The sequence below is a fragment of the Ciconia boyciana genome, chromosome 1 (assembly GCF_034638445.1).
Source record: "Ciconia boyciana chromosome 1, ASM3463844v1, whole genome shotgun sequence".
In the NCBI taxonomy this organism is placed as follows: Eukaryota; Metazoa; Chordata; class Aves; order Ciconiiformes; family Ciconiidae; genus Ciconia; species Ciconia boyciana.
In genome coordinates, this window is record NC_132934.1 from 93,738,628 (window position 1) to 93,752,502 (window position 13,875).

Consider the following 13,875-nt stretch of genomic DNA (forward strand, 5'->3'; position numbering starts at 1 on the left):
TGCTGTTTTGGAAAGGGCCAAGGCCACCCATCGGATCCTATGAGCAGCCTGGAAGTTGTGGGAAGTGCTGCCCCTAGGTGGGGCGCGCCATGGGAATGCCAAGGTTTTACTCTTCCTCCTGCCTCTGCCCGGCATGAAGCGATGACCCAGATCGGTAAGAAGATGCACTTCACCTCATTCTAGCAGGCATATCCTTTTGTTACCTGCTACTGGGCCACATGCCAACAGAACAGAAGGGCTGCTAAGAGCTAAGTGAGAGGGAACTGTGCGTTTACTTCCCCATGGCAACTTGTTTATCAGTCATTGTTTGGGCTCATTTCACTCTAACCCTGCTATTCGAAGAGATCAACAGTTCCTTGCAAATGGTTGAGATGGATGACAGTATTAACGGGAACTCAGTCTTTCTATTCAGAGTTTTGCTGCAAGGTAAAGTGTGGTGAAATGGCAACTGTCATCTTTTCTTCTTCTTCTTTTCTAAGAAACCTACAAACAAAAGAGAACATGGAGATGCTGAGGAGCAGTGGCCTGAGGAAATTTTGCTAGACCCAGAAGATAGCCAGAAAGCAGCAAACCACTGATGCCAGATGATACAGGACCAGAATGTTTAGCTGCGTTTTACAGAGAGCTGAGTAATCTTATGGCCCTAAAACCTCTTGTAGCTATGCTTATTAAGCTATGATGATGGAGGTGGTAATAAAATCCTGTGGTTCAGGGAATCTCTTCTGGGGCTGAGAGGCACCTGGTCTTGCCACCCAACTGTGTACAGCCAGACACCTTCTGAGGGCTTTTATTTTACTTCTCGAGCATTGACCTCGGCTAGGAGGTAGGATATGCAACTGCACAGGTGGGAGGCCTGAACCCTGGTGTGAACTTTCTATGGCATCAGCCAATCTGGGGAACAAACTGTAGGTATAGAGTAGGAAGCCCTAGCAGTGGTAGAAATGTGGTGGAGATCAAGGGAGTGGAGCATGGGGAAAGGCAAAGCAGGCAGATAGAAAGGCAACGTGGGATAGATTGAGTAGCAGAACAGCAAATAGTTTAGAGAAGGATTGGCAAAGCTTTAGGGATAGTAGTCCTGGGCGAAGCTTTAGATAATTACTTTGAATGTAACAGTTTTTATTTTCTCCTCTTGTCTAATATTTCTTCTGGCTGGACAACGAGGTGCAGCTTTTATTAAACCCCAGGAGCGGTTCCAGCTCTTACCTTGTTACAGGGAAGAAAGTGGTGGAGGTCAGCAGCTGGATGCGTTTGGGCCAGGAAAGAAAGAACAAGCACAGCGCAGCAGGTCAAGGATCTCTTTGTCGAGATGGGCTTCAGGAAAGGCTTGTACCTGCCCCTCGGGGGAAGGGGGAGGTGGGGAATTCTGGGGGGAGGGCAGCCTATGGGGGGACCTCAGCAGTGACTGGAGCTCCGCCACGCTCTGTTGTGTTTTCCTTCTGCGTCAATCTTGCTCTCCCTGTCCCTTCCTTTGAGGGGCCTCCCACTTACGCCGTTCAGGTAAGGAAGGCTGCTCAGACTCCAGGGTGGACACCTTTCCCAGGTGTCCCCAGACACCCGTGATACCGTGCACCTGCGCCCGCCGTGCACCACCCACCCCCCGCCCACACGTGCTCCTCTCCCTCCACCGCCCTCCCCCTCCCCCTCCCGCTCCCGCTCCCCCTCCCCCCCCCCTCCCGCTCCCCCTCCCCCCTCCCCCTCCTCATTGTCCGGCCTTGCCGCAGGAGGCGGCCGCGCCCAATCAGAGGGCAAGGCGCGGTCCCGCCTCCCGCACGCCGGCCAATGGTCTTTAAGAGCAGCGCGGCGGGCCGGCGGCTGGAGGTGCCTTTGGCGGCGGCGGCGGCGGGACGTGACCGGGGAGGTGACCCGGGACGGGCCCGCGGCCGCCACCAGCCCCGGGAGCGCGCCCGGGCCGGGCCGGCCCGGTCCGGTCCCCGCCCGGTCCCCGCCCGGCATGGTGAGGAGGCCATGGGGGGGCCGGCCGGCGCGGCGCTCCGCCCGAGCTGGCAGCGGCGGCGGGTGCTGCTGGATGCTGCCCACGGGGCTGCTGTGCGCCTATGGCTTCTTCTGCAGCGTGCGGCCCTCCGAGCCCTTCCTCACCCGGTACCTGCTGGGGCCGCACAAAAACCTCTCCGAGACCCAGGTACTGCATGCCGGGGCACCTCACACCCCTGCCTGCATGTCTGTATTTGTGTTTTCTTTGCCGTACGCAGGTGCTGGGGTTACCACGGTCTTTCCCTCCTCCCAGGTGTTCAATGAGATTTACCCGGTGTGGACATACTCCTACCTGGCACTGCTGTTCCCGGTGTTCCTGGCCACAGACTACCTGCGGTACAAGCCCGTGGTCCTGCTGCAAGGCCTGAGCCTCATCGTCACCTGGTTCATGCTGCTGTACGCCCAGGGGCTGCGGGCCGTCCAGTTCCTCGAGTTCTTCTACGGGATGGGGACTGCCACTGACATTGCCTATTACTCCTACATCTACAGTGTTGTCGATGTCAACTTGTACCAGAAGGTCACCAGCTACTGCCGGAGTGCCACCCTGGTGGGCTACACGGTGGGCTCGGTGTCCGGGCAGGTCCTTGTGTCGGTGGCAGGATGGTCCCTCTTCAGCTTGAATGTTATCTCCTTAACCAGCATATCCATTGCCTTTGGTACAGCGTGGTTCCTGCCGATGCCACAAAAAAGCCTTTTCTTTCACCACGTCTCAAATCAGCAGCTCAGTTGGGAAATGAAGGTCATGGACTGTAAAAATGGATCGGCTGTCCAAGATCATCCCAGCGTGCAGAGGGCACCCGGCTGGGAGGATGAGACAAAAGTTCCCTTAAATGGGGAGGGTCATTCAGCAGAGAAAGAGGTGAGTTGTGCCCTGGGTTTGCATAAGTAGAAGATACAATACTGATGTGGTTGTTATGCATGCATATGTGTATATACGTGTATGTGCATATATGTACACAGCAGTAGAGATGTAATATCCAACAGTGAAACGTATCGCTTTGCTTATCCCAGTTCCTTATTTATGGTACAGGAAAATTTATTCTCGGCTTCCTTTTGCTGATTGAGCGTGGTAGGCTGCTCCTTAGTTTTTCTGAAGTTGTTCTGCATGTCTCATAAGGCTGTGATTAGAATTCTCAATTTGGGCATCAAATTGCTGTTAAGCGGTACAAAGCAAGGGACATCTCTGGGGCACTAAAAATTGTGTATATGTCCAAATTCTGTGAGTGCTTCTGGATGTACCCTGTGACTTGCAGAAAAGAGGCAATTCTTCCTGCACTCACGATTTGAAAACACTTGTTACTTCAACTATTGTGCAAGTTGTGCAGTAATAAGTGGTGTAATAATTGGGTTTTATCTTATGATCCTGAAAGGAAATTGCAGTAGTCCTTGAGGGCACTTACAGGCTGACATTGATTAGTTATAGATGGACAGAATATAGATAAATTGCAGGAAACACAAAACACTTTTGCATAATAACAGCTTAATGCAGCCCACAAGAGCACCAAGGTAGTGCCCCAACTTGTGACTTTTGTGGGCTACATAACCTCTAACAAAGTCACTTGTATGGAAACAAGCATGCAGGCGTCCTTGTTTGGTGGTGGGACATGTTGGGTCCCACGAGGCGAAGAGCAGGCAGCCTCTGGTTTTGAGGCCTGATGCGTGTGTGCAGTTGCCTGCTGCGTGGGTCTCTGCCACGCTGCTCCAGGTAATGCACATGTACGGAGAGCCTGTTGCGGCAGGGGGATTCAGGGCCCTGGGGAGATGTCAGCCTTGCTCCGTGGTCACCACGAGGTTGTGCTTGTCCTGAGAACAAGCCAGAAGGTAAGCGTGGCTGTTGGTTTAGTCAGCTAATGGGTATTTCACTTAGCAAGTAAGCCCTGGCTAGCTGGGTTGGGGGACGCAGCATCCGGGGTCGCTTTCAGCTTTTTCCAGCTACATCTGGGAATTAAAGGTATTAACATTCCAGGGACCTAATCCTGCCCTATCCAGCACGGTCTTGTCTGAGCAAAAGCATTTTTAACTATGTTATACTTGCATGGTGAAAGCTATTTAAGACAAATTCTGTGCCAATAATGACTAAGGCATTAATACCACTTATCCGTCCCTTTTGTTTACCTTACTCCCATTCTGTGAGAGGAAGGGTGGTTCCAAACTAATGGTGAATCTTTTAAAAAAGGAGCAAGTACACTTGCATAACTATCCAGAGTTTAGTTACACCAGGTGCTAAAAGCTGAGAAGCATTGGTGTGTGATGATAGTCCTTCTTATTAAGGCAACAGCAACCATATTTCACGAACATAAATGAATGGCTGTAGGAATAATTGTACTGAAGAAGCATCACCAGGCAGTGGGAGGGTGGATGGGCCTTTCCAGCTTATCAGGCATGTGCTTGGGTTGAATGTGCCAAATCAGGGTGTTTTTTGTATGTGACAGTTCCCTTCCCTGATTTTCCTGCGCCTAAACTTGAGCTTCATGTGAAACCTTCTGCGTGCAAGTTACGTTGCTAAAGTTGCATTGCTGCAAGCTGACCTCTTCCCAAGTTGTTCTGTTGGGCTTTGGAAGAACAGCGTCCACACACAGAGCAAGCATTTTGCCATTGGCAAAAGCACCAACCGGACTGTGTAGTGTTTAATAAAGATGCTCAGAAATCAGTGACACTTCAAGGGGTGGGGGGAAAAAAGGGAGTCCAGGATAAAGTCAGGCTATGGTCTTTGGGGGTTTTAGTAGAAACATCTTAAAATGAGTTTTATTGCTCATGGAGAATAGCCTTTCCCAGACACACACACTGCGTGATTCCCCCAGGGAAAGGGCATACTGCCAAGAGCCCAAAGTTGCTGCTGCTGACTGGAAACCAGTCTGAAACTGGATGTGTGATGGCACGATGTGCAACAGCTCAGTCCTGTGACAGTGCTGTATGTTTCCCTGCAGGGAATCCAAGTTCACAGGGTCTAGAGGTGCTGGGTGGGCCTCGGGGGCTCTGCCCAGTCTCACCTGAAGTAACTGCTGCTCTGACTTACACGAGAAGGGTCTCACCTGTCTATGAAGACTCTGTACGTGCGTGCATGCAGCAAACTTAATCAATAGCTCTGACTACAAAGTAAAGACATACTCGTTTCCTCTGCTGCTGTTGGCATAAAGTGGTTAGGAACAGGGCTGTAACAGACTGCGTGTAAAAAGCAATTTTTGTTTGTCATCATCCCCTGTTGCTAGAACTGATCTATTTTCATTTTTTTTTCAAGCCACTTCATGGGTCTGTCCTCTTTTGTGCTCTTTCTAGAAAGATTTGGAGGGGAAAGCTTCATTTTTATCTCATGCCATTTATCAGAGCACTTGCATATACAGGAGCTGCCATTTGTGATAGCAGTGCCTGGTGGAAGTAGTTTTGGTTTGTCTTCAGATTCCCCAGGCAACATCTCTTACCTTCTCAGAGCCTTGGTGAACATTAACAGGTGTAGAGAGCAGCATAATGAGATTGCTTCTTTGAATATTTATAATCCCTGAATGCTACTACGAAAGAAAATCAAATTATTTCTGGGGAAATATACTCATCTGGTGGCTTTCATGTTCCCTGCGCTACCAAATTTGGTTGAATTTGGATCAGGACTTAAAAGTGTCAGTGATGCTTTTGCCTTTATGATTTCTGATCCTGTCTCATCAAAGTGGATATAATATCCCGTTCTCCTGTGTCTCTTCTCTCTGGTACCCTTCAGTTGCTCACGTAGTACTTCTAACATTTAGCAGTTATTGTTCTCTGCTTCAGAGAGACAGAGATCCGAGAGGGTGCCTGGGACTGAGCCTTTCCTCTGCACCTGAGGGGACGGCCCTGGTTAGGGCAGAGACCAGCTGCTGGGACTGTGGCATGGGGAAGCTTTTTATTCATTACTCTGTGGAGATTTGTGTGCAAGAGTGGTACTGCCACTCACCAGTGATCAGACCACTTGAAAGGGGCAATTTTGTGGAGCAGTATGAATATTTGTAAACAGAGACTAACATTTCTCTCCCCTTCCTTCTCCAGTCTATGCAGGAGCAGAAAGTAGACATTGTAAAGGTGCTCAAAGATCTCTGGCAGGACTTCCTGCAGTGCTACTCGTCCCAGACCATGCTCTGCTGGTCTGTGTGGTGGGCACTGTCCACCTGCGGCTACTTCCAGGTCATCAACTATGCTCAGGGCCTGTGGGAGATGGTGCTGCCTTCTCACAGCATGGAGATCTACAATGGTGCCGTGGAGGCGGTCTCGACGCTGCTAGGTAAGCTGCTAGTGTAGGTCCTGCTCTGCTGTGAGAAATGCCTTTTGTCCCTCAAGGTCACCAGAGCACGGTTTGGAAGTGTCTTGTGTTTCCCCCACATGCATGCACGAGAGGCAACCTTGGCCTTCAGGGTGAGTCTTCAGTGATGTGCTCAGTCTTGAGTTTGTTGCTGCATGCAGCCCTGATTCTTGTAATCCAGTGCATAGGTGTTTAAAGGAGCCTCCCAAGTCAATCTTCGTTCTGAAATGTCTGGCAGAAGGCTCAAGGCATGTGGCTGACTGTGTGTCACTATGTGACTGTGTGTCACATGGTGACTGGCTGTCACTATGGCAGTGGGGTTATGCTTGTTTTAACCACTCAAAGTCAAGCTAAGGGTCCTATGGGTTTATTGCTTATTGTTTCTCTGGCAGTGTAGGGAACATAGGAAGGTTTCCTGTACACACTCAGCATGCAGTGAGCCACATTTAGTCATTTCAGCACTGTTAAGCAGAAAAGCTATTAAGATGAAAGAAGTTGCTTGACTTGAAAGGGCCATGTAGGTCAGTCAACACAAACATTTGTTTATTGAGTTGTTTAATAGTGTTCATTTACCAGAACTAGGACAATACCTTTTAGCTAACATACCCTTGCAGAGGCTTTCTAGGTGTTGCTGCAGTATGTTCCTTTTCTTTGATGGAGTCGTCATTCCAGCATCTGCTGTGGACATCACCTACTTGGGGCAAAAGAAACCAAGGTACACAAACAAGGAAGGCTTAGTACTTTCTTGGGCATGCTCAGCCCCTGCTTGGAGTTCAGTGGGAAGCCATGGCTGTTTTATAGTTCTAAAAGCTGGTCTACCACCCATTGTTAGTTGGGTTTGAAACTGTTGGCAACTTGATTCTGAAGGCTTTGGCTATTAAACTGTCTTTGGTGTGTTAGACCTGCACTTTAATAGTATGCAGTCATACGCTGTTCCGCCACTCTAGCACGATGCTGTGGCTCTTATTTCTTGTTTGGTTTGGCTTCCTCTACCATCGTGCCTTGGTCCCAGGAAGGAGAAGAATTGGTATCAAGGGAAAGAAGACCCATACTGTGGGTATGGGTCTTCTGCCCACATTTGGCCACAGTAAAGATTTAAAGAAAAGAAAAAAAAAAAAAGGAAAAAGAAAAAAAGAGTAGGACTTCAAACCTTATCATGAATATCTTTGCTATTGAGGTCCTTTTTTTTTTTTAAAGGCCTGTGAACAATGGACCTATTGGAAGAAAAGGTGGTTGGCACTAAACTGATGGAAAACTGAAGGTTTTAGTTTCCCACTTTGATTTTTTCCTCTAGTATCACTTTTATAAATGGTTGAATTATTTTGAGTGATGTTTTCTGAAAGCAAATTAGCCTCTGTTCCTGAAAAAAAAACCGCTTCTGGCTGATACAGATTCGTTGCTTGGAACAAGTGAAGTTTAGCAAAATAATAATCTCAACTAAAAGCTTGACGTGTATAACAAGACTGGAAGGGACCTGTTAAGGATGAGCATCCAGTGACCTGACTTCCTAGGCACTAGTGCAAACGCTGTAACTTCTTCTGATTTCCAGTTTGAATTTATTAATGAGCAGTCTTTTTATCTCTGACTTCATGCCAAGGCTGTATTTTAGCACAAAATTGTCTCCTTCTGGCCTATCTATAGATACCTGTTCTTTGCTCTGGGCCAAAGACGCCAAGCTTTTCTAGTTGTTCTGTGGTGAACTTAAGCTCTTTGTTCACTTTGTCATCTTACTAGCTCCTCTTTGTACAAAACCTGGTTTGAGTTGCATTCTTTTTGAAGATGGATGACCAGAGCTGTACTCAGCTTTATTCAGTGAGGCCTCAGAGTTGTAGAATAACAGTAACACTCTTCACTTTTCTCCCTTTGCTAGAAATACCTTTCCTGGTGCATCTCAGATCCAATTTGCCATCTTCATGGCTCTTAGTCATTCTGTGCTCAGTTATGAGCAATGTTTGGCAACCTTCACGTAAGATGCCGTTGCCTTCCCTGCCTGTACCTGTGCTGCCCTGCCAGAAGGGTTTGAGTAGAGCGTGGTGACTCATGTGGCTGTCAGTTTCCTGTCCCCAGCAAGATGAATAGTATTCCTTCTAGTGAGGTCAACTGACTGTTAAGCTGCATCCCTGCACCTTCTTGGGAATGTGGCAATCCTTTATCAGGTTGGGATGTGAAACCACTGAATCAGTTGTAAGTGTCTAATTGCAGGACACAGGTTGTATATCTTGTCATAATTAGGTGTCAGGCTGCAATAACCTTGAGACATAGGGGGAATACAACTTCCATGAGTTGCCAGGAGATCTCAGAGTGATGTCTGTTCCCAGATTTCAGAATTGCTGAGATAGTAGAAAGAAGACTCTAGGACTTAGCTTCTTTTTGCATCCTAGGGTTTTACGGCTGGGGGAGCCAGACTTTCAAAGAGCAAAATGTCAGTCAGGTAGTGTCACAGCAGGCACTGGAAAGAAGAGTTTAGTGGGGGGAAATAAATTCCTTTTGCTTGGCATAGCTACCTTCTTCACTAGTCTGCAAGACTGATGTAAGCTCTGACAGGGTTGCAGGCTTGTACACACTGATGGTGTGTAAGGAGTCTTCGTGTGCTTGAAGGATTTCTAAGATAGCAGGCCAGCTGAGGGCTACAAAGAGCTTGGATGCTGCACTGTAGCACTTCTGTACAGTGGTCAAATGCTGAATACAGTCCTGTTTTTCAGAGATCTCCAGTAAAGCTCCCTTTGTCAGTATGCTGTTTGTCTAGTTTGCTGTGTACAGCAGCACCGTTATGCTGTTTGTTGCTATTTGGCTTGTTTGCAGAACAAGGCCTACTGCAAATGGGAATTTTCTTGTAATGTAATATGTATTTGGGCTTCTCAGTAGTTACAACTGTGATAGTACATGAAACACACCTTGTCTGCTTGTTGACTTGCATGAAATATCATGTGCTTTCCATCTTGTGATCTGTCTTCTCTCCCTGTCCCCGCCTTGTAAAATCCAGCAGGACTTACAAGACTGTTCTGGCTGTAAAGGATTGTTCTTGCACAATCAACAACGCATGACTGTAGCTTGTGATTAGGTTGTGTGCCAGGAGACATAGATTTGGACGCCTGCTCTTACTTACTCTTACAGCCTGGCATGAAGATGACAGTAAATGTAGGTTTTTCTGCCTCCTGGGAGAGAGCTCTAACAGCTGTGTGTATCAGAGGGTAGCATCATCCTCCCTCCTAACCCCTTAAAGCACCACAAAATAATTAGCTGAGTGCTTTTGAAAACCAGGGTTTACATTTCTCTGTAGCCCAATTGACAACACTGCTATGGTCAGGCGCAGATGACTGAGTGGTAGTGGTCTGAGTCCTGGGGCGGTTGTGCTTCTGAAGCCAGGGAGGAGACTTCAGAGGCAGTCAGCATTGACCTATGGTTTTTTGTGTTTTCTTTTTCTTCTGTTCCTGTAAAAGTGAATGGCAGTTTACAGCAGGTTCCCAGGTGAGGGAGAGGTGAGGAAGGAGAGCTGCTAAGGTGTGCACATTAGTGTCCTCCACTTGAATCATGTTTTGGCTATTAGGGGCTGTATAGCTTCTAATACACAGTCTCCAAATTGCTCCAATTGTAATAACTAACAGTTATGCTTTCCTTCCCCTCACAGGAGCTGTTGCAGTGTTTGTTGTGGGTCACATAAAAACATCCTGGGCAATGTGGGGTGAGGTGGCACTTGCCCTGTTCTCCTTTCTTATTGCTGCTACTGTATATATCATGGACACTGTTCGTAACATCTGGGTTTGCTATGCATCATATGTTGTCTTCAGAATTATCTACATGCTGCTAATCACAATAGCAACGTGAGTATCTTTTTAATGTAAATTGCTCTCAAGGTTACAGCTGGTGTGAAAGGTGGCATATTTTCCATGTAACCTAGGGTCTTGCCTACCAGGAATTTGGAAATCCATTGCAAGGGTTTGTGTTGTGATTCAAGCTGGAAACTGAGACACAGAGATATATTTCACTGGCAGCCTGCCCAGGCTCAAAAGCCTTATGACACTAAAGTGACTATTTCTAAATACTAGGTAGTGCTGCTTGCCAGGGGAATGCTGTTCATAAACATGGCTGGAGTGAAGTGTTAACAGATGAGGAGAGTACAATCCTTTGCCTGTGTTGAAGTGTCAATTTTCCCTAACCTGTAAGGAGGAAAGCTTCTTCAATGTTATTTGTCACTTTGAGGAGGAAAACACAGCTGTGGTTGAACTACACATACATAACTGCTATAATACAGGTCAAGCACAATATGAGGGGAGATGCTGAAACTGGTAACTGCAAAAAGAGTTCTGGTCAGAAGGATGAGGGAAGTTATGGGCCACACTGCAGGAGGCTGACACTTTGAGATTGCCAACAGCTCTCTGGAATCAGAGGGCACTGTATCTTCTCTGTGTGACAAGGCCCTTTAGCTGCATCGGACAGGAGTGCTGTTTCAGTAAGACTGAAACCCACAGAGCTCCAAAAGGTATTTCTAGGCTTTTAGATGTCTCTGTGGGTCTCTTCTAGCCTCTATGCTAGTCTGTCATGATCCTATTTAGAGAAGTACACTGTCAGTGTGAGGTAATTTCGCTGTGGAAAGTACTGGACCAGTCTATGTAACTCTTCAGGTTGCACGGTTGTCTTGTCCAGAGATGTTCCTTCTATTCTTGCATTTCCCTGCTTTTTCCCTATCCTTATGTTTCTGGACATCCTTTTCTTTCCAGGTTCCAGATTGCTACAAATCTCAGTGTGGAGCGGTACGCCCTGGTGTTTGGGGTCAATACTTTCATTGCCTTAGCACTTCAGACTCTGCTCACTTTGATTGTTGTGGATGCCAGCGGGCTTGGGTTGGACATCTTCACCCAGGTATGATAGGCTCTCTTAGCTTTACTGATGGGTGGGAAGACGGTAAACCAGGCTGTAAAGCTTCTCAGCCACCTGTTTCTGAATCAAAGGTTTGCTGATGGGGAAATAATCACTGATTCCGGATATTTTAGAAGAGGAAGGGAGCTCATGTATTAACCTTCTTACAAATTTGGTAACTGCTTGGTTCAACCACTTGTGGTTGGTTGTTTTCTTTTCTTTCTCTTCTCTGCAGTTCATGATTTATGCCTCTTACTTTGCGGCCATCTCGCTGGTGTTCTTGGGCAGTGGCATATACAGTATTATGAGAGCTTACAGAGGACAAGAGCAGGTGCAAAGCAGATCTCCTGAAAGCCAGTAGTGCACCAAGTGAAGACTCTCGGTGGCTACATATGAAGATATAGGTCTGTTTTTTAATCTCTGCCTTTTCTTCAAGGCAGTCACCTTAACGGTCTTTGATCCATATTTATACTATATTAGTAGCACATTTTAGAAGGTAAATGTATTAGCTCTTACATAAGTAAGAACAAATATCTTCTTTCTAAAATGCCTTTTGTTCTTCTGTTGCATATATGGGAAGTGCAGCAAAGAACAGTAAGTTTTCTTAAAGAATGAAAGCCTTGGGAGGTTTTAGTCTAAGGCTGTGCATCTGGAGGCTGCCATTGAAAAGGCAGCTTCGTGATTGTCTATCAACTGCTACTCTCTGTCATTGAGGTGCTGCTGCAGGGCAGAAGTGAGGGCATACTAATAGACCTCTCTGTGGAGAGCCCCAGGCCTGGGACAGGAGGTGGCCTTAGGCCTGTGCTCTGCAGTGTGGCTCTCCTGTGCCTGCCCTGTGATGCTGGACGCTCTGTTTTGAGGACTAGTACACTTATGTTTCTGCATATGTGCATGCTTTCTTGAGTTGCTTGTACTGTTTCTGCTGTTCCTGTCTGTCACCCCTGCTGCCAGAGTTTTACCATAGCTGATCATGGTGCTTTCCCAAAAACTTAACTGTGTCCTGGGGGCAACTTGTGACACTGGTGACTGGCTATCAGTAGCGCTACTTGTGCTGTGAAGGCCTGTGCCCAAGAGACTGTAAAGCTAGAGGGGAAGCTTAGAGTTTAAGTAGACAAAATGCTAATTCGAGGGACCCTCGGACATCCTTGCCTTTGCTCTTTAGGACTGTAGATTTCTGTGATTAAAGGAGTCGCTGCCTCACAACCCTGGGGGCTGGGATATTTCAGTGGGATGGTAGATGTTAGTATAGCACTGAGAAGGAAGGTGACTTGCAGGATTTTAAGCTATTCTTTGTGACCTTGGAGAATCGTGACTCTAGTGACTAAATAGAGACCTTCAGTTATGGTCATTAGCAGGATGACTGCCCGAGGCTTTGAAAAATGCTCATTTCTAGTCTGTCAGTTTTCCCCCTTATTTTAAAATGCCTTTATGCTTCTGGTGGGTTTCTGTCCACTACCTCTTCTTTCCACCTAAGCACGACAATGAATGTTTGGAGTGGGCAGTTACTTTATTTTGTCCAGTCTAATCAATCTGGGACTTGCCTTATACCTGGTTTTAAAAAATAATGTATTTTTTCCAAATTGCTTCAGCATTGGGAAGGAGTTCCAGAGTTGTCCTGGGTTTGGGCACCTGGATACTCAGGCACCATGACCAGTACAGCAACAGATATCCGTAGTATACTGTGGAAATGGCCTATGGACTGTCCCTGTTGCTGTGCAGGTTGTGGTGAGTTTAAGTGTACAGGAGAACTGGCAAGGGAGAAGATGCAATGCAGCGTGCTTCCCTCTGTGCCTTCTCTGTGTGCTGGTTAGAGCTTCTTCCAGTCAGAGTCTGAAGAAGCAGCTTCGGTTCATTGCTTGATTTCAGTGCCATGGAGACTTCACAGCATCGGGGCTGGGAAGGCTTCTGTCCCCTGGCTGGGGCAGGTATGGCCTTTCTCATCACTTCTATGATCCTCAGCCTTTACCACGCAAGGTGAATGATGAATGTGTTTGGGATGTGCTGCCTGGGGCCTGGGGAGCCCTTCCAGGCTGGCTGCTCAGAGGAGCCCTCTCCCCAAAGCTTCTCTGTGTTTGCAGCCTGCCTCCTAAAACATCCCCCTAAACATAGGGGCTCAGCTGTACTGGCATTTACACATGTAAACTCAACTGCCTTATGCTGAAATGGAAACTTGAAGCCACCCATGTATATGTTCCTTTCTTTACTATTTTTTGTTTTTAAAAAAATAAAATCTGAAGCCATGAAATGCTAGCTGATGAGCTGTCCTGGGAAGGGAATAGTAAGTGCACATCTTGCATATCCTGTCCTTTGGGTTCCTTGGTCTGACAGCAGTTGCAGCAAGGCACAAGGGGTGGGTGTATAGCACTTTTGTCAAGTGACCGAAAGAAGCAGCTCAATTTTAATCACATTTTTCATACAGAGAACAAATGTTTGATAGGGAACAACCCAGTTATTTAAAGGCAAGTCAAAAATTAACTAATGAATTACAGCAATAACAATAATTTTTTTTTCAACCAAAGTAATGAAACTGGCAACTGCAATAGAGGCATGCTACACTGTGTACGTCTTCAGGCCTGTTAATGTATGGAAGCCATACCTGGATGTTGTTTGGGTTCCTACGGTGTGCTGTTGCTGTGGTGATGAGGTGACTATAGAGCCTGACTGGAACTGTACACAGAGTTACTGATGCCTATGAAATTCTGTAAACATGCTGACATTGTTGGATTCTAATTGAATAGCTATTTTTGTTAAATAAAAATACT

At 47.0% G+C, this 13,875-nt stretch overlaps 1 protein-coding gene across 1 annotated transcript; it reads left to right on the forward strand.

Annotated features, from left to right (window-relative positions):
- Nucleotides 1–1,916: 1,916 nt before the first annotated feature.
- On the forward strand, nt 1,917–13,875 carry SLC19A2 (solute carrier family 19 member 2). The gene is made up of 6 exons (XM_072882712.1): nt 1,917–2,140; nt 2,246–2,851; nt 6,007–6,238; nt 9,885–10,077; nt 10,975–11,116; nt 11,349–13,875. The coding sequence occupies exons 1-6, from the start codon at nt 1,952–1,954 to the stop codon at nt 11,472–11,474; spliced, it is 1,488 nt and encodes a 495-aa protein (XP_072738813.1). The 5' UTR covers nt 1,917–1,951; the 3' UTR covers nt 11,475–13,875.